Here is a 22,086-nt window from a genome sequence, read left to right as displayed (position 1 = left end):
AATCATTTGTCACTGAATTATTGTTATTGAAATATTGCATTATTATTGGATTATAGTTTTGGTTTACAGAATTCCATGGAATCCAGTAAACTTTAAAACTGAATATACTTTTATTACTGAATATAGTTTTATACAGCTACCTTTCTCCTGCTTACAGCTCATGTAAGCTATGTGTAACAGTACGACAGCTCTCAAGCATGAATATATGCATGTACCTGATATCTTGATAAATTAAGAGCTGCCAGGGGAGCATTATATTTGAAGAAAACCTTAAATTTTAATTTAAAAAGCAAGCATACTAGGCTCCAGAGAATTCAACTAAGTTGAATTTAATCTAAACTAATTTTAATGAAAGTAGCACTAAAAATGCTACAATGAAATTATTTTTTGTGTGTGTTTGGGTTTTCACATATAGCTTGAGGTTTTGCATGGAGATTCTTCTTTCCTGACAAATAAGGATCTTGCAAACAATTGTGCAAGGACATACTTCTCTAAAGCCATTTACAGCCTGACTGATACCAGAAGCACAGATCTTATTATCATAGTTACAAGCTATCCAATACATTAAAAAAGAGACTACAGATAGCATTATAAATTATTGATCATCAGAAGCATGACACAAACTGCTTGGTAAGACTACGCACAAGTCTGTGTTTGATTTTTCTGATGACACGAGATGCGTGTTGCCTCTGCTGTTGCCAATATGGCTTCTGGAGAGGGAAGATTATAGAGAGTCCTGCCATTGCTATGAGGTATGTCTGGAGACAGCAATTCTTAATTATTTTCTTTTTTAAAAAAATTCTTAGGAGATCAGTAATATTATTCCTTGTGAGCTGAACAAGATTGACCCACAGTCCTTTCTTAACAGGGTACTTCATCATGACTTAAATATTAGGAAATAACATACATAAATAATGCCACTACAGAATAAGTCTTCAGTATTTTCATTCTTGTAAATGTACAAACAGTAAATAGCCACTAATAAGCTCTACAATACATCAACAAAAGTGGGAATAAGACTTTTCCTTCAAATTATTTACAAAGGGCTTCTCTTAATATAAGAAAAATATCCATAACTAGGGGAAAAAGCCACAACTGAAAATTATTCTGTCTCAGGAATTGAGAATCTAAGTTCTCTGAACAGTGTTGCTGAAATGCAGACAATTGGCATCACCTGGTGTCACAATCTGCTGGGTGCAAGTCACACAAATGAATCTCTGGAACATAAACAATGGACTCACTAGTCAAGCTTGATTTTTTAAATGATTGGAACAAAAAGTGCAATCCTGTCATGGGGATTACATTTTAGTTAAGTGTGAAACTCCTTGCAATATTTTGTGTGTACAGAAATTACACATGGGTTTAATGGATAAATCTGTAGAACAAAAATCTCGTAAGGTTATGTAATACCTAGGAAACATCCATGAGAACCTTGGGCTTAGGAGGACTTTGGCCTGTGAATAGCTGAAAGCTGTAATGATGTTCTGAAGAGGTGTCACTTTGCATTTTTTTTGCAATTACACATTCCCCAAAGGCATTCATGTTTGGTCATTGTCAAATACGATACAGGGTAGAGAAAACTTTAGTCTTACTCAGGCCAACCTTCCTAATGCTTTTTTTTTTTAATATCCTTCTGTTTTTATTACACTTATGAGAATTTATTCATTTAGGTCTCTGACAGTTCTGACATATTTTCAGAGTACAGTTTTGTATCTTCCCCAGACATGGCCATCTGCATCTATCTTCTTAATTTGATTAAGTCCAAAATCTTAATGCTTCCTCTACATAACTCTAAGAAGGTAATGACTCTCTCTCTATGTAAAAAATAGAAATGGGGAAAAAAATCCTTTCAATTTATACAACTTTACAATTAGAGCTACATTACAACTAGAAATACAAAATGAACACTCCTATACAGAACTTGTATGAACAAGTCCAAAATTAAGTATAACATGCAGTGTTTCTATAGATTTTCAAACATATCTCTTGAAAATTTTAATTTATATTATTTGTTATATCCTGAATTTGTGCAACTATTTATTTCTGCCAGAGCACAGAAATGCTCCTCAGAGCAAGGAATATTTTAATTTTTTTTCAAACTTGCCAGTATCTTTTTGAATTCTTATCTAATGATGAACTATCGAGCTAGCTACTGTATAGAAGTTATTCAATAACACAGGAAGAAAGAGACATAAATATTACACCTTGGTTTATAGTATTTGGTCATTCTGAAACCATTCATGAAAACGTGTCAGATTTATTGACTAATTCCTGCTGAAAAAAGGATTTTCAAGGTTAGAAAAAAAATAATGGAACTCACGGTGCCACCTGCATTTTAGACAAAATGATACCAGCTATTCCAAAGTGAGGGAGATCTGGGTTCACTTTTCTCCGTTCACTATAATGGCATCAAAATTTCATTTTCCACAAGAAAACTACCACCTGCAATGTACACTGATAATGTGTCTTTTTTACATTGTTCAACACAAGCTGGTTTTAAAATACCTACTTAATTAGCTAGTGAGTAAGACTGACCCTAACCTAGTTGTTGGATATTCACAAAAGGTATAGAAAGTTTGTTTTCCCACCCATATAGACCATTTTTTAAATGCAGTGTGGAACATAAAAAGAGTGATCTATTACACCAAATGACAGTAGCATTACAATTGGATAGCAAGAAACAGCAAATAGAAAAAGATGTAGTTGAATTAGATGCACAGAGAGTAAGAAAGAGAAATAGAAATTGTCTTTTATTTCTGAGTGGTTTTAGGAGAAAAGAAAAAAGATAAAATTCTTTCTTACTGGTTGGTATGTAATTGGTTTTGGGGTTTTTTTTGAACAGGATATCACAAAATATGCTCAGAGGACTAAAAGTTCTTTTAAAAAGCCACTTTTTTTTTAACACATTTTTGCCATTTCCTTCAATTCTAATCATCTCAGCTCAGAAATATATCTGGTGAGCAGAAAGCTTTCTAAAAGATAAAACTTTCTGCTAATGAGAAGTAGAAAAGCGATTAAATATGAGTAAGAGGACAAGATAATAAGAAAGGAAAAATAGACTTAAATGTAGGATAGAATATTCTAAATAATGTTACAATGTTTAAATTCATTCACAGAGTTCAAGAAAACTGTACTACAACACTGTGAGGAACTGAAGACGGAAACATCCTAGTGCTCTTTTCTCATAGCGCTCATATCCTGCAATGGCAATTCTGACAAAGTTTTCCTGAGCGTCCCTCTGCAGCTTGGTCAATCTTACTTACAAAATGTCCAAAGGAAAGATAAAGGAACAATATAAGGCATGCTGACAGCCTAAAGAATAAAACAATCTATCTCTGCAAATGGTCCCACTACAAGTAAAGGAGTTATTTTGCTTCCAGCTTATTAAAAAAACCTAACAAAACAAACCAAAAACAGCAAAGAGTTGACTAAGATGACAATCAGACAAATACGAGTATTGCCTATATTTACTGTGCTTCTAGAAATGGCTAAGGATTGTAAATGAAATGTTACAGAAAATATTTTTTCTTTTGACCTTACATGTCAGGATAATTGTTATAACTGAAAAAAATGCACATCAGATATATATATAATAAAAATTGCATTGCTTCTAACAATTTCATTCATAACTTGTTTCTCCAAAGAAGCTCTTTAAAGATCCTTTATAGGATTACTATTTTAATCTCTGATGCTCCTTCAGGAAAACATTTTTCTGTTGTGGCGAACCACTGTTACATGACTGTTCTGTCATCTCACAAAAGAAAAGGACATGTGCAACTAAATGAAGTGTGATAGATTTGAATAGTGTAAATAGACATGTACGCAAACATGCCTAGATTACTTTACGTTTACTTGAGGGGCAAAGAAAGAGTTGAAGAAACAGCTAATATCTGAAACTGACTGTAGTGTAACACGCAGTGTCCCTAAGGATCCTGAGGGAAATCTTCCCCAAGTTTAGAACAGGATCTAAGAAATTCTCATCTCCAGCATCATCACAGCACTGCTCTGTTTCTTACCTTACTGCTTGCCAGAGTGAGGCCTAAGAATATAGGCTTTCAAAATTAGTAAATGTATTGTACATTACATGGGATTTTTCCCCCCTGTATAGCCCACCACTAACTGGCTTTATTCATAGTAAGCAAATAATGCAGGGGAAAATAGCAAATCCTCTGAGGAATAGCCATTTGAATAAAAGACAGGCACGCACACTGCTCAACACGTGCCTATCCACATGTGGTCAGATGGTTAGAATTTAACTTGAAAAGAGATTAGCTGTTCATGTAATTTCTTGTTTTATTAACACATCCAATGCTATATGTGACAACAGAGCTTAGACACCTATCTGCAGTTTTATTCCTTCAATATGCCTGCTTCAACTTGTTTTATTTTCATACTAGTTTACTATTGACTTAGCAATCAGAATGTCCACATACTTAGTGACATGTGAGACAGTATGTTTGGAAAGCAGGTTCAACTAACAGCTGCTAAATGGGTTTAGCCGAGATAATTCATTTAAGCCTGAGACAAGACTGAAAGATAACATTACTGAAGAGCTAGGTAACACTGTCATAAAGTTTAAGTTGGAAAGATATAACTATCTCCAAAAAGATTATTTTAAAGTACAGGTGGCATGGGATCTAGGGGTTTATTGTATCTAACATTTTATGAAAGCACTAGTACAGAAGATCAGTTTCTTGCAAAAAGATGTATTGTTTTCAAATGGAATGACAGGAGTCTGTTTCATCTACAGCTTTCCAGGAATTGCCTCACTTGGGTCTTTATGCTGTCAGGTTTTTGGATATCATACACTCCATGTTGACATATTTGTAACAGTGAGATATAATTACAATGAGCTGCATGATGTTGTTTTGAAACTGGAAGGTGAGAAGACAATTAGCACTTAACAAATACAAATTTGTAATATTAATTAACCCTACATTTCTCTGTTACCGTGGGACAGACTATCTTTGCCTTGGGTAACTATGCAAAGGCTGGAATTAGAAGCAGCAAAAAGTAAGGCAACATAAGGAGACCTTAATATGCTACATCTGCTGGACAACTTAATTACAACAAAAAAGAAATTGTTTGAGACAGTACTGAGTATGATCCCCAGTAGCAGTTCCTGGAATAGCTCTAATATGTCACTAATTGCACTCAGTTGAACTTGGCTTTAAATTGAAGGGAAAAAAAAAGATAATCTTCACACACGAAAAGGCTCAAATTAACCTGGTTTGTAGAATGTCTTGGCAGATTTTGTTGTATTGTAATCAAGAAGATGATGAAGAAAATTAAAAACCAGAGAAAAGAGGGCTTGAATTTGACCTTCTCAGACATTTCATCTAGAAGAGCTCTCAATCAATGATAGGTTGGTACAGGCTTGTAATACCAGTTTTTTCAAATGTTCCCTCACTAGACATGCAGGTTTCCATATACAGGAGATGGGAATGCTTTATTTACCAGCATTTGTTGATTAGCTTATTTCATTACATGCCAATATTTTCCCCTTTCTCTATCACTGGAAAGCCATGCATTATTTTCATAATTAGCAAGGTATGGTTAACAGAAAAAGTGTACCATGAACTTACATACAGTATACCTAAAAATACCTTCTAGCAATAAAAAATATTTTGTTTTTTCTTTGGATTCCTTTTCTTTTGTTTTTCACTTCCAGTAATTCCAAAACTTTTCATAACTGAAGAAAGAGAGCTTGAAGAGTCTACATAAACATCACAGTTTGATCTTTTCATATCAGATCCTAATAAATGAGATATTTGAATAAGAAAGTAATGTTGACCTATTTCAAATAGCAGCTTTGCTAATGCCACATAAAGGAACACTCCTCCAGAAGAATAAATTTTGATTGTATCTAGAGTGCAACATAGCCAGGAATTTTAGACCAGACCTCTGAACCAAGGTTCTGATACTTACTAACAGCCACAGTAATATGCTGAATATCTTGATTCTCTCAAAAGAGAAAGACAAACCTGCAAGCTGATCTTTAAATGCAGGACTGCTTTTGCTTCAGAAAAATTGGGCTTGTGAGACAAAACAATTTGATCAGATATTTACTTTAAAGAAAGATCTGAAGACACTTCTAGAAGAAAACTGAGGTGTGACTCAAATACTACCTTTCCATTCTAGAAGAGAAAAAATTATAATCCACATATTAAAGATTGAATTATTGAATTGTACATTCTGGGTTGTTTTAAGGAACAATGTAGCCTTCTTAGATGAATGAAATAACATTACTCATTGCCAGAAAACTAGACATGTAAAAAGGGAGAGCTACATTAAGGTCCTACAGTGGAGACAGACTTTATAACTAAGATATAAACTCAGTGAATACCTTTAGATACCACAACAAGATGAGAGAAATACTGTATACTCTTTTACAATGAATGGTATAGAGAATTTATTGAAAATTTAAATATTTTCATGGGCTGAAAATAAAGATTGCTGTGAGATTACCTACAGACAACTGCTGACATTTTTGCTGCATACATGCATCTCAGTAGAGATCTATTTTCTGATCTGAAACAGAACAAGAATATCTGCAGAACTGTCTTTTTCATTTCACAGCCCAATTATGCTTGGTACAAGAAGACGTAATGAAGTTAATACAGGTTAGAGAAAGATCCATTATTTTAAGTGATCAAGCAGAAATGAAAAATAAAATAATCCAGAATGACAGTTTCAGTTGCAGTGTTGATTGTACCAAGCTGACGTTACCAAGATGGCCACAATTTTGCTGCCTTCAGTCTTGAAGATTTACATTTTCAAAAGATCTTCCGAGAGGCACATACCAAGGCACGGAGCTACGAGATGAGATCCCAGTCTGAAAGCCCAGACTGCCCTCTTCTGGAGCGAATGATCTTGCACATCTACAGGTCTGCTCACGGTCAGTTACATGAGGAACATCTCACAAACGAAATTATCATCTGATTATCAGGTCTTTAATTTTTCATTGGTGTTTGGTATGATAACACATACTAAATATGTATTCAGATGATCAAGAAAATGACTAGCATCTTGCCATGACAGAGTTACATACAGTAATTACTTCCTCGTGCAATGGCATGGACTTTTATATAGAAAGTTTAATGACAGTAGCCGACATTATTTGGATCCACTGACCTCCAACTTGAGGTGAAGTGCAATACTACAAAAGCATGATCATCCTCTCTGAATTTGATAACACTTCTATGAAGTCAATGTTTTTGCTGGAAATGAAGCTGTGAAAGTAGGACACGCCACAGCTGCACTCAGAGTCTGCCCTGTGTATTACTGGAGCGAGAGAAGAGTTTCTATCAACTCGCTAAAGGTTCTTCCACCAGTTCAAGTTCAAAACAAATAAAAGAATCTTTATCCTTACATTTCAGTTGCAGGCAACCTGATATTAAGGTATTTTCTGCCATCCATGCAGGCAACATACATGGTTTTGCCTAACACTACAAGACCATCTGACCCCAAAGCTAAAGTACATACTTACCATTGTATGTGGACTGATCTCCAGCTAATTAATCAGAAAATGTTGCCATATGCTGTCAGTCGGTTAATACAGTGCTGTGGTAGAGTTCAGTGGTTTTCTACTTGACAGAAACACACTTCTTGAAAATCAGGATCCCTGTTTCAAATCAGGGGATGTAGGGAATTAGCAAATGCCAAGAGTAAAACTGTGATCCCCAAATATAAAAAGGAGTTTTCTCTAATCCACTAAAAATTACAAGAGGTTGATTCTTTTTTGGTAGCAGACTATTGAGGCAGAGGTGAAATGATAAAGATTTTAGAATTAGAATAATTATTTTGTTGTATTCATCTCCTACTCCTATCTGAATGATAACAAACCACTGCAGGTTTCCTTAAGAAAACATAAAAAGCACTGAAATCTAGTAAGGAAATACTAATGCCTTATTTAGATGGCAGTTCCTGATTTAGAACTCCTGTAAAAAGCATTCTGATTGTTTCAAAGACGGCAACAGAAAACTACTATCTGCAGTTACTGTGAAAATGGGTTCCTTCTGTGTATTGTTTCTTTCCAGTCAGCCAGAACACCCTTGACCTCAATAAGCATGATGAAATTATTTGTTGCTTTTTGCTGATGATGCTTTTTTTTAAAAAAAAAGACACATAAATGCCAAATAATATAATATAGAAGGAAACACTCAAATGTGCAAAAATCCTCAACTATTACTGAACTAACCATCCTTTCAAGATGTAGATCTTCCATCAATTTTCAGAACAAGTTGGCGATTCAGAGGATTATAATCAAGACATATGATGAATTGTGACTGTTCTTACTCTAGATCTGGAAAAGGAACAAGCAACCTTTCAGTGAAACATCAACTAGCTAAAGCAGAAAAAAAGCTGTAGCAGAACACTGCTCCCGCTACTTCTTGCTGGCCATCATTATTCAAGGTTCAGCTTTTAATAATCTGGGTAAGAGACAAGCTTCAGAGACTTTTCCAGGAGAGACAATTCTGATCTGTTCTTTCTGTATGTTGTTATTTTCTTTACACATTAGTACTCCTTGTCTCTTGCAGAATTACAGTTCATCTATCATTAAGGAGTTGAAAGGACCTTAATGAGCAAAATTAAATGTTGATTTTTGTCATTCAGACTATGATTGTGTCTAATCTGTGATCCTATATATTACTTAAATAATTCTAGGATAGAAAACATCTGAGAAGGGGGGGGTGCGAACTGCACTATTACTATAATTATTTCATTTATTGATGGTAAACTAAAAGATTTACTTATGGTAAACTGTACTCTAGAAAAACTTGTAGAAGCCACCCAGAACTTTTTTCTGAGCTTTCTAGGCAGAGACAAGAGGAAATTCAGCTTCCACTTAATCCATAAATCAAATCATCCACAAATTAGAAATGCACAGTTCTAATAAGCATGATTATAGTTCCAATTTCAGAACAAATTAAATACAGTGATTAAAAGTTTCTGAGTACAGTCCATTGTAAATTTAACCAAAGAAGATAAAAGTAAAGGAAATCTAGATATTGTGAAGAACTTAACCAGAACTGTGCAATAGCAGAAATCTGGAGGAGTTAATTATGTAAGTCCAATGAATGTTCTGTTTCCTTGTTTTTACTTTTAGACAGCAAGACATATTTAGTAGCATTTAACTACCCAGAATAAAATTGTGGTCACTGAAGAGAATTTACAGTAGAAAAAACAATAACAAAACCCACTCAAACCCCTAAAGAATCAAATGACCACAGACCTAGGAATAAAAGATACCATTACAATTAATTCTAGTTAGACTCAAAAAGATTTGCTATATCCAAGAATACAAGCACAATGGTTTAGTTTCAAAGATAATGACAACCAGTCTGAGAAAAACAATATGAATAATTTCTGATCATTTTAACTCTTTCTTCATCGTAACAGACAGGATTTCTCACTCTTTAACTTATTTCACAACAGTTCTTTTACAATATAGTTTTCCTTTGATCCAAGTATTTTTTCATCATTTAAAAGCAGAAGTTTTCAGAATTTTTTTAAACCTTACCAACCAGAAATGTAGAGGATTCATCTCATTTGCAGACCAGTGCTACAGAAGCCAATTGATAAGTTCACACTGAAATTCAACATTTGTATTCTTTTTTATTTTACAGTAATTTACTTCCATTGATATCTTAATTACTCCTTTAAAGGAAATAACTCCATCTGCAGATCACATAAACTATCTATTAGATATTTGTTTTAATATATCAGCTTCCCCAAATACTACACCCTCCTGCTACAAGTTTATCCTAAATAAAGCATCTTGCATATGAAATGTGAAGGACAGAAGTAGCTAAATGCATAGGTTACTGACACTTACTTGCTCCTGAAGTTTTGATCTGTGAAGAAGAAAATATTTTAATCCTTTTTAAAGCATTTTTGTTATGTAAACAGCTATATACAGATAAAATCTTCACAGTTACAAGCACACAGTCTATTAAATTCTTATCATCAGAGCAAATATATTAAAGTTTTACTTTAATGAATCCCATTACTACTGCAGAAACAATGTCAGGTTACTTAGAAATCTTCCCTTCCTCATCTTTACTGACGGTTACCTAATGATTTCTCATTACATTTTTCCAACTTAAAATTCATATTAGAGTATGCTGACCACACAATGATGATGTGTACCTGAATCACCACAATTTCAAAAACTACAAAACCAAAATTCTAGGCATTTCTGTAAAGCAAAGTTTGTTTCATTCAAAAAATAACATTCAGGAAAAAGTGTATTTCAGTAATATTGGTCAGGAAACATGAGAACCCTTTGTTGAGCAGCAAAAAACAAAATCAGGAATAATTCTGTGTATTTATGATAAACATATTTCACTACCAAAGACAACAGCAGTACCAGCTTAAACCTGCAGACCTATAGCTTTATAAAACTTTGTGATAGGCAAAGTAAACTTTTGTTTCTATACCTGGAAGCTCTCTCTCTTCAACACTGTATTCCAGAGATCCAAGGGAATAATTAGCTGGACTGATTGCAGGAGTAGAAATAAAACTTGTACAGCCAACGGATGAGGTGATTTCAAAATAATTGTGGCTGTGATTCATTCGATGAAATTCCAGAGAAGATACTATTGATGTGCGCTGCTTGGGCTACAAGAAAAATAGAAATTTGGAGTGAAAAATGCAGACCTTTTCCACAGTTTTCATTACTTGGCATTTAATAAATTTACCTAGGGCTTCTCTCTTTTTACTGTTTTTATTTTGCTCAAAGGTTATACTAGTAAAAATCATTTAATATGACAAAATATGGTGTGTAGAGAGAGTTTCCTTCCAAAATTTGGATTAATCTTTATTAGAAAAAATGCATGTCTTCATTCTAATCAACTTAATTCAAAATAAAATAGGCTTTTACAGCCTTGCATATAATAATTGTAATCATCTTTTGTTAAGAAAGGGAAGTCTTCACCAGCTGCATTGCTGGGTACATCTTGCAAAACAATTAGACTGCTGACGCCTGTATAATGAAATTTAGAAAATAATACCAAGCACTCATCACTCAAAAGCAACCCTCTGCTGTTTACAATTTATGAAGTGCTGCCTTAAGTATTCAAAGACTGAAATGTCTAAGAGCTTAGGGAAAAAGTGTCAGCTTAAAAATCATACATGAAAATCAAACTTTCTTTGTGAATTTTCGTGGAATAGTGAAAAACTTGATACTGGTTTGTATCAAACATTTACTTTTGAAGTGAACCTCTGAACTGAACCCACTTAATGGCTGTGCTTCGGATTGCAGAGCAGCTTCAGAGCATTAGAAACACATTCCTTTTTAAGGTACATTCCAGGATCGCACAAAAAATGTTCCTTTACGGCCTTTTGACCACAGGACCACACTGAAGCTAGCCCAGATTAAAACCAATTAAATCTATATAGTGTAATCATCAGGTCAGCAGCAACTTTTTCACCACACAGATCTGTTTCTATTGCACTGCACTACTTATTGATATAGACAATCTTAGTGCTCGATGTCATGGACTATAAGCCACAGACCACTGATGATGGCTTGCAATGTCACGCTACATAGTCTGTTGCAGCATTTATCTGGCTCCATAGTCAAAATATCCTAACTCCATGATGCTCCTTGCTGCTTCAAGACCAACAACTTGAATCGTTAATCATTTCTTCCAAAACAGAAGAGGCTCTGCATCCAGGTGTATAGCTATCTGTACTTTTATTTCACGACAGTCAAAAACCTCTCAGGAACTGCTGCCTTAGATAAATAAAGCTGGGAAAAGTAAACAGAAAAATAGAGTAAAGGATGCTTTAACTCTTCTTGTTGCATGTCAGGCTTAAAAGGTCAGAATATTTGTAAAGGTCAAGAATTTGCTATTTATTAGTGTCAAGACCAAATTGTTACTCTGGGAGCAATAAGCTTGGACTATGAAGCTATTCACCAACCCTTACTTAAAACTACCTGTTAAAATGCAATCTATCCCATTGGAGTAATTATCAAATTTGTTTGTGGTCTATTTCATTTTAGGTTACAAGTCCTGCAAAGTTTGAGTTACAAATACAGAACCAGACTGTTTTCACTAAAAAAATCACTTTTTCTACTGAAATGTCAGACAAAATATTAGACTTAGATCTGTGTAATGTTGATTGCTTTTAAAGTTGTGTTGGGCACCATGTGAATTAACTGTGTCCTGTTAAAACTGAGGAAAATTGCAAAGGGTAAATTTGGGCACTCATCTGGAACTCATCTATGGTCAGTTGAGGGGATTTAGTTTCTTTAATAATGAAAAACAGCTTCTGCTTTGAAAGACTGACTCCCAGGGCTAGTAATTTCATGGGGGAGTTCAATGAACAGGGACAGACTCCAGCATCACAGTCTGGTTACAAGTCATTGTTTGGGACCTGAGCCAAAATAATTCTCTGATGAGACCCAGAATATTCATTTGTGTTAATTAAAGCTAAACTGCACACTTTCACTAGACAACAAATTTATCAATGACCTAATTACTTCTAAAACTGAAAAAGATCTCCAGTCATTTAGAAACATATTTATGGCCCTTTCCCAAGCAATGTCTTTGTGGTTTTGCAGGACTACAACCTCCAAGTTGAAAACATGTTTTCTCTTTGTTCATGATAACAGGCAACCATCTGCTAACCTGGGTGATACAAAATACCTCCTATATTACTTTAGGCTTTGACATCATTATTATTACATCAAAGAAATGTATCTCAGTTTTGTACATCTTTACAATCTATGGATTCTGTACAGAACCTCACAAAGCCACTACTGCTCTACAGCATAAACCTTCTGCTATATTATATTGGCATCTGTCAACATATGCCAGTAATTTTTGTACATAGTTACACAGGAATATAGCCCTGAGCTTTTGTATTAACTAGACCAGCCTTTTTCACCTTTGCTGGGTCACGTAAAATTTTACGTTGTTAAAGTATGCTAAATATTCATTAATACATGCTAGGAGATGCAGTAGTTTGTGTTGACTGTATCCCTCTGCCTGTGTCTCTCTAAAGTACAGCGTGCACAAAAATTAGGATAAAATTTAGTTTCAGAATTAGATAACTAAATTTGCAGCATAGCTATTAACATCTACAGTAGGTATTTAAGATCCCTTTAGAGTCAACTGAGACCTAGTCAGAGAACAAGTCACCTCACCTGTCACCTTGGTATTATATTAGCTCACTTGCCTTAACGCAGGTATCTACTATCACTGGAGATTCCCTGGGGCATCCCACTTGGCCTTCAGCTGCCATTCAGAAGAGTGCAGGTCTCCCCCATGTATGCCCCATATCACATCTGGCAGCCATGTGCATGTCAAAGACCCCTTTATGGCACCTCAAATGAGCATGATGGGAGATTAGATATCCAAATCAGACAGATATTCTTATATAGAGATGAAAGCATAGGTGTTTTAGTCCCAGATTGAATCCCACCTCTAGCTCATGCGTAGACACACTCTAGAAACCTTACTTCATTTGTTAGAATCTGGAGTCAAATTCCAGCCCCACTGGCAGAACGTGTAGGCAGCAATTATACAAGTCACTGAAGTCTTGTACCTTGGTTTCCTGGGTTGCATCTGCCAAAGCAACTTCTAAATTACATTTACAAAGATTTCTTGAGGCTGGCCCTGAATAATTCTAAGATTATTTACTACATGGAATACCATAATGCCCAGGAAATGTAGTTGGTGGTCAAGGTTTTATAGCTGTGGAGATTGTACAAACACAAAACTCTGTCCAAAGAGATGATGTATCCTTCACTCTTTGTATCAAAGCCAGCTTTTTTGTCTTCCTCATACTACTCAAAAGGTGTGGACAAACTTAGATAACCCTTACTAAATGGCTTAACTTCGCCCCAGTACGTATGCTACATAGCCACATGCTGATTTGTCCTTAAGTAGATTTTCTTTATTCATTACATTCATGTATTTAAAATACTTGGTACATGTAAATCTCTTTAATGACTGCTTTTGTTTACTTTAAAATGTTTATTTGTGACTATTATTTCAGTTGTCATAATATCAACCTAGAAAATCCTAGACTATGCTAAAACAGCATACCAAATCAGGCTAATGAAGAAACCTTATCATCAATGTAAAAGCAAAAATATATCAATAACAAATCTTCTAAAATATTGCAATAAGAATATTTAAATAGCTTTCAAATCAGGTCTAAGAAGAAGAGTATTTTCCTGTGAAGTCAGTACTGAATGCGTATCAGTGAAAGATACCACTCTGAACACTGCAAAACACAGGAAAGGCATCAAAATACTCATACTGAATTGCTTTTTATTAAGAAGACAAGGACTTAATGCTCCCATGAATGGAAGTTGCATGCAAATCCTGTAAAGCTACCATGACTAGCATGTAAGACTATGAGGATGCAAGGAAACATTCAAATATTTCTCACAGCATTTAGGAGAGGGAGTAGGGCAAAATTCCTTTCTCAATTTCACGTCAAAATATTTCTTCGGCTTTGAAGTACTCTGCAATACAAGCTCATGACTCCACCTTCTTTTATCTTTGGGATTTGTGTACATCACACCATCACAGTCTTTAAAGAAGTAATTCTCACAACACTCATCTGCACTATGCCAGAGCTATTAGCCCCATTTTACAGATGCTGAACTAGGGTATAGAGCTCTCCCAAGGGACAGATGCGTGGCTTATTAAATCAACAAGAACCAATGACCCTGAGGAAATCCTTTATTTGGCAAATCCTGCCAAATTCCACTTGCCCTACATAATGTAAAAAAAGGTTTCAGTTGCACTATACCATGCAGAAAATGAATGACAGAATAGAGAACTGAACCTATGTTCTTAAATTCTAGCTAGCACACAAAACACAGACTTATCAAAGAAAGTAAGAAGCTGTAGCCCCTTTGCCCAGGCTCATCTCACGCACACAACACAGTATGAGTGTAGCCATGTGGCCGCACAAATCCCTCATTTTGGTACCTGCCCAGATAATTTCCGTTCTTCTCATTCTTTGATCAACTCATTCCTTCCTCAGAAATTTTCCTTTCAGCTTCTTTCTTTCTTAAGATCTCATTCTCCTCTACACACTCATTTTCCCTTTCACTCCTTTCTTTTTCTCAGTTTTCTCCTATCTACTGTTATATTCACTCCAAAACTACTTATTTGACTCTACAACACCATTCACAGTATCCTAGCTGCTCCAGTTCTACTTGGTCTTCCAAAATTTCCTTCTCTACTTTCTTTGTGGTTTTTGTCATCAAGATTTCTCAAATGAACTCCCTAATGGTCCCATCCCCCACTGATTTATATCTGTCACTCAATACAATCCTCTCATTGTCCTTCAATGCATCCGATTTTAACCTCTGTCCTCCCTTTCAAACACAACTCTCACATCACTTTTACAGCTTCTTAGTCTCTGTCCTCTGCCTCAACATCCCAACATCTCATCTCCATTTCTATGTTTGTCTCTTTTGCTCATGCAGACTTATATAAAACCCCCTAACATTCATAATTTAGCATTCAGGACTGCTGTACCTCACGACCCAGATTTGCAGAAATCAGCAGGCCTGATACATTCTTATCAGTCAATGCTGCTGCCAAGAGTTACATGATTTATAGAATCTGAAATACGATGATCAAGTAACCTTGAAACTGCAAAAACTGGAGATTACATTGGATTTGGTTTGATTCATCTATGTTACCTAATACAGTGCAGAAAGACTGCACTGAACTACTACTAGATCCCTGAATCAACTATTCTGTCAAGCCTCAAAATACCACGTTAAACAAGCTTAAGACATAGTCTTTTTAATAAGGTAATATAATTTTCCCTCTTTTCATTTCATAGAACCTTATCTTAAATTATGACTACAATTAAAAATAAAACATAGGCAGTTTCAGCACCCATCTCGACATTCTTGTTTTTACTTCCCAGCATCTTAATTGAGTTCAAGAGCAGAGGGCAGAAATTACAGTGGCTGGCAATAAATATATCCCAAGCAGCCACAACAGGGAGCTTACAAGATCATGGGAATTTAAAAATGAAAGAAAGAAAAAAAAAAAAAGGAAAAAAACCCCAGAGATAAATGGTTTCACTGATTTTTAACCGTAGATCCTTTGCCTTACTAAAAGCATAATGTGTTTTAAAATGAAATTCATTTTTAATGGAATCATAGTGCCAAAGTCCTAGAAATTTCTGTTTGACTGATTTTTAATTTAGAGAAAGACACCTCTTGCGTCCTGGTGAGCAGCAAGTGCGTACTTCCTTACAGTAATCTCTTGGCCCATCAGCATACTTTGATCACTTCACTGTTAGTGACACACTCAAGGACGGCACAAACACATAGCTCTTTCCTGTACCCTGTGATTAGGAAGTCATGCAGTGTGACTCTAGGTAGCATATATCCATACTGCTTTATGTACTCTTCCGTGCGTGTTACACTAACTCCTTTAGGAGTCCTCCACTGCAGTCAGTGGTCAGATGGTTGCTGCCCCCTTTCATCTTCCCCCTCTGGTCTTACCTCAGATGATAAATCAGACTGGGAATAAATAAGGGGGAAAACAGATTTTCTCCCAGTTTCCATTTTCCTTGGTTTCTACTTTCATGTTAATTGCAACTATATTGCAGCTGTGGGTCGTGAGGTACAGCAGTCCTGAATGCTAAAAACCTTCGTAGCTGTTCCCCTCCTTGTCGGATGTGCCCAGATTTTGAAAATACACCAGTATTCCTATCCTGGGAAAACAATGCTTGAAATGTGCTCCAGATTTTGAGAGATAAATTTGATAAATAAGAGGAATGCATTTTTCCTCAGCTATAAAAAAGTTTTTTTGGATATTAAAAAACTGTTATTTTCAGTAAAACAGTCAGAAAATGGAATGTTTTCCTTTTTTGTAAGGGCTATTTAGGAGCTTTATTTATCTGTCTCTTTCTTTGTTCATTCATTACAACATCATTGGAATGAGAAGATATCGCAACTGTGTGTGGTAGATTTGCATAGACTTTTAAAGGTTTACAAACAAAAATATATAGAGAATTTTCTGAAATATATCTCAATACCAAGAATTAAGGCCACTGACTGCTGTCCACTATTTTAAGTGCTTGCAGCCGTGACAGATGTATGCAACCTTGGAAACACTACACAACATAGGAGAAATCTCCAGGCCAGACACACTAATGATGAGGGCTAAAACTGCCCATCCGTGGGCCACAGAATACATCTTTATTTCAGTGGATTTTGGGAATGCTCAGCACCTTTCAAATGCTTAGCATCTGCCAGAACTTAAAATCATGTACACAGGGGTGGCTTTTACCCTGGAGGTAAGACTCAGTAAAGTCTTTTTAAAGTTTTATTTGTCTCTTGTGCTAAGCATGGACACTGCAGATGGTTGCACAAAGTCCAGCACCAAAACACACCAGAAAAAGAAGTGTGTACCCGAACAGGAAGCATAGTATGACTGAACAGTATTTCTCCATGGTGGTTTTCCTGGTTATTCCCTGCCTAGCTGAGCACGTTGTAACTTGGGCTGAGCACAGAAAGCAGTTCATAGGAGAAAGAACAACCTTACACCCCAGCTGTCTTGTCATTCAGAAAGTGAGTGGTGAAATTTATTGCATAACTGTGTTCTCCAGCCGTCCTTTTTTATGATAAAATGTAACAAAGCAGATTTTTAGTGTTGCAAAACAAGTTCAGTAGATGCATCACAGAGTTCTCACACATTTGTGCACTGGTGCAACAGACTTCAGTGGGGATTTCACCAAGTTTGCAGACACAGGCATGTGCCAAATCAAGCTAAGTGTGACAAGGGGTGCATTTCATTTGGGAAGAACCAAGAGTACTGCAGTAGGGTGTTTGCATAAAGGAGGAACCAGGGTTATTTCACCATGGGGAAAAAGTGACACGCATCCACTTGAATGTCCTGTTTATGGAACAAACACTTCTGAAAATGTATTTTCTGGAACTGTGATTTTCCCGAGCTGCCTTTTAGCTGTCATTTACTGTTCTTGTTTAAATTCCTACACCTAGCTGCAAAAAGAGATATAATTTCCTTGAGTGTACATTACTATCACTCTTTAGGTCAACCAGAGAGGCTCTTGGAGCACCTGTCTCCTGTAGTTGGTCTGTCCATTCACGTCCAGGCTCCTGTAGGGGGTGGAATGTCATGGTCTCTGTCCTTCCCTAGGCCTAGACAAACTACATCTACATAGGTACACCAGCTCACTGTGCCTGCACAAAATAGTTGTACATTAGGCAAGGCACACCTGGTAGCCCAAACAAATGTGGTAAGTCTATCAGAAATTACAGATGTCCTGCAGGATTCTATTACCACTTGCAGAAAAACGAGGCTATTTCTTTTGTCCTCTAACATTTAAACTATTATCTTCTATTATATCGCTAGATGTCTTAGCCAGAGGAACCATGAACTACAGATGGAATTGTAACTTTGTTTAAATGGGTTAATAAAGATAAATAGAAAAAAAATGATGACTAATGTACAGACAGCACATCCAAACCCACAAGAAAAAAAATTATGAATAGATTATCCAGATCTTAGCAATAAAACCAGCAAGAACAAGATGATGAAATTTTATTATGCTCATACCACTGAAATTCTCTGTTCCTTTGTCTTTCTACTAGAAGCTCTCTTTATATCACTGAAACAACACTCTTAGGGAGTTGGGTGATTCACATAAAGTGAGGAAAACACTTAATTCATGATAGATAAAACCCAAGTCCCGAGTCACTTAAATAATCCACGTGTAGACATCAAAAGCTGTACCTTTGAAATATATCTTAGAAAGACAAGAAGAGAATACAGAAATGCTGGATTACATTTAATAAAGAATTTTAATGGTGAGAAGTCAGAATTCAATTTTATGAGAATTGGCCAATAAAGCACAAGTGAATAGCACTGGTAAAAGAAACAGTCTCTCAGGAAAAAAAGTGCTCTTCCTCCCTCTATGTATATAGTTTGTTTGTTCAGAAGGAGCTGAACAAATAAATAAGGAGAGTCTTATTAAATTGAGTGGCTAATACAAAAAATACATGAAGTGTCACATGCAAGCCCAATTTTGTTCAGCCTCCATCCAGACCAAGAGCTATAGGATTTGTGGTAGAACAACCTCAGTTTTACTACCACTTTCTAAAATTCCAGTCTGATTAGGTAAGTTATATTTTACTATATGTACTAAAAAAACCTAAGTTAAAACTTGAAAGACAGACTAAAATTTCAGAAGATTTTACTTAACTCATTAAACTACTTGGCTCTCCTACCACATCTCATTTTTTCTCTCATGTGCTGTTAGTATACTTCACAGAGGCATATCTCTTTACCTTGAAACTGTATTACCTTCTCAAAGCCTTCAGTAATTAGCAATTCATGAGTTAAGAACTTACTAAGGCTTGTCTGGACAATCCAGAAAAAAATGATCAAGTGATTCAAACCCTGAACTAAATTCTGTTTGTTTCTTATCTGCATATACGTAACTTTTCAACCAAACTTCTATTTCAGAAACTGACCCTGTGAAAATTTGAAAACAAGACATGTATTTGCAAAATGCTAGATCACAGGTACAAGCCATAGCTAAGGTGCACAGAAAACAGAGCGTACAGTACCCTGAATTACTGTTGAGTTTGCTAGCTTCTTCAGGACTGGAAGCAGTAGAGGTGGGTGGCACTGAACTTAATACTGCTTCTGAGGTCTGAGTTAGTATCTCTCTAGAGTGCTGCACTGTGCCAGGGAGATACACATTTCAATTAAAATAGCCTTCAGCTTTAGTAATAGTACACTGAACTGAATAGTTGAGATGTATCCAAAAAGAGTTTTAGATAGATTTTAGAGAGCAATGAGATCTCATAAGGGTCAAGTGGCAGGGTCACAACAAACTATGTTTCTTACCTCAAAATTCATCATACTAAATTGAAGGATAAATTTACAGAAAAGGTTTGGAAGAAAATAGAAATTCCCAGCCAGATTTTGTGATAGCATGTTTGTAATACAAGAAGGAGAATAATTAGGGACAGGTTATGAAAGAACTAGGAGAAAGACAAAATAATTTTTGGTTGAACTCTGAGGAATCCCTTAACTGTCCATGACCCAGGCCCCTCAGAATTCATATTTTATGTATGAGATTGCTCCTGTCTTTCACATCCCAGTTGTGGTACTTTCAGACCCATGGCCTGGCAGTGCAGCATCACAACCTCCCTCCTTTTTAGGGACCCCACATAGCAGGTGTAGCTGACTGCATCCCCTGCCACCAGCTGCATTTGGTACACGAGCATCTGGAACAGGAGAGAAGAGGCTACTGTGCTGTGCTAAACCTCACATTCATACAAACATCTTCAAAATCTGTCACGTGCTGAAGCATGTATGTACACTGCCATCATGTGAGCTTGTATGCAGTCTTAGAAAGAAAAGGCCAAGCAAAACAGGAGGCAGAATGACCCCCACCTCTGCCTTCAAACTTAGCTCACCAGGTTTCTCTTTTTCCACTCTGCCACTGCCTGCCCTCACCAGACTGGTGGGAGGAAGGAATCTTTGGTCCCCTCTGCTGCTGCTTAGACAGAACCACAGTGTTTCTCCTCACTGTGGGTAAACTGTTATATGTACAACACTCCAGGAAAAATAAGTAAAGCTATAAATGAAAATAACAGTATGAGTTGGAAGGCCAGACTTCCCTGGCAGTTTCATCCAAGCTATCAAAGCCTGCCTAGTGCAAAACTAACTGCTGAAGAGTTCCCATTCTGCTTTTTGCTGGTGCCTTCCTGTGCTAGCTGCAGAAGACATGAAAAGGGGAAAGGTATGACAGCTGTTTTGGAAATTTACATGATCTCTGGTTTAGATCTGTTTAAAATCTGTTTATTTTTTCTAGAAGAGTGCAAAGGGGCTCTGGCAGACAACAGAAAAATAATTATTTTGCACGCATTGTTTAACGCTATTCATTAGTTTTACATGAGTGGTGACAGGTCAGTCAAGACCAGAATCCCATTGTGTTAACCTTCAAAGAGCTTGCCATGTAATTGAATGCAGCAGGCATGGAATAAAGGAATTAAATTTGCAGGCAGAATTAACACTCGTGGTTAGTAAACATCACATTGCAAACACCTACAATTTCTTTGTCTAAATTCTTGGGTCGAGATCTTCGGGAGAGGTGATTAGTTAAGCAACAAAACCAAAAGAATACTGAAGGAATGTGCATAAAGCACATGGAGGAAGGAGAAGCATGATGGGATCCGAATGCTATACTGTATCCAACTTCTCATGTATTAGTGCGTGGATTTACAACACACATGAAGAACAAGTGCCTTTCTGCTGTTGTTTTCTGCATAGGAAGTATGCCACATGTAGGGCCATGTGACAGACATTTTAGTAAATGTGATAAAGTTCTGATAATATATATTGCACATCTAGCTTTTGTTCTGCAGAACGATGAGAATACTGGGAGTCAGTAAATGGTATGATGTAAATTTGAAAATAGCTCCCCAGAATCTGCTGAATCCATTCAGAGTTAACTAGCAGGAGAACATCGCCATTCTGTTCTGGGTCCATCTGTTGGCAATATCATGATGGAAACAGCTTTTTAAATGCTATTTTCAATAAGCTATCACACAACAGCTTGTTCCAACAATTCCAATACCTTTCTGTTTGCTTGCCACCTACTATAAAAAACATCTTAGAGGATAGGAGGCATTTCAGTGCTATACTGATGTAGGGTGGGAGGGACGGGGAGACTACAGGAACAAGTAAAACAAGAAAGAACTATAAAAAGAGAAAAGGAGAAGAAGCTGTTATTTTAGAGTCCCTTCAATCCAGATTTAAACCAGGATGTGTAATCCAAACTACTGTAGTGTCGGAAGGATGGTCTGCACCAGCCAGTCATTAGAATTACTGTGCATTGACAGTGTCAGCCACAGGAAACCAATGGCTCCTAGATACAAAAGGGAGGTGGGAGGTGTACCTAGTAATTACCTTTAATTCTGAAAGACCCTCTGTACTGTGTGCTCCAATAAGTACTGAAAGGGAGAACTATCTCCATCACTGTAATATGCTCACTTGTGTGACACCAAAACAATCTGTCCTATGTAATTCTTACCAAAATACCCTGTATCCA

The 22,086-nt window shown here is 36.2% G+C and overlaps 1 protein-coding gene across 4 annotated transcripts in view; it reads right to left on the bottom strand.

Annotated features, from left to right (window-relative positions):
- The window catches only part of ANKS1B (ankyrin repeat and sterile alpha motif domain containing 1B), a 442,036-nt gene that overhangs the window by 260,569 nt on the left and 159,381 nt on the right, over nucleotides 1-22,086 (bottom strand). For all 4 annotated transcript variants that reach the window (XM_027794224.2, XM_027794228.2, XM_027794229.2 and 1 more), the window contains exon 12: nucleotides 10,443-10,623. In XM_027794224.2, the coding sequence (XP_027650025.2) occupies nucleotides 10,443-10,623 (181 nt within the window). The remainder of the gene's footprint in view (nucleotides 1-10,442; nucleotides 10,624-22,086) is intronic.

This window comes from Falco peregrinus, chromosome 6 (assembly GCF_023634155.1).
Source record: "Falco peregrinus isolate bFalPer1 chromosome 6, bFalPer1.pri, whole genome shotgun sequence".
In the NCBI taxonomy this organism is placed as follows: Eukaryota; Metazoa; Chordata; class Aves; order Falconiformes; family Falconidae; genus Falco; species Falco peregrinus.
This window is presented reverse-complemented; position numbering and strand designations above follow the sequence as displayed.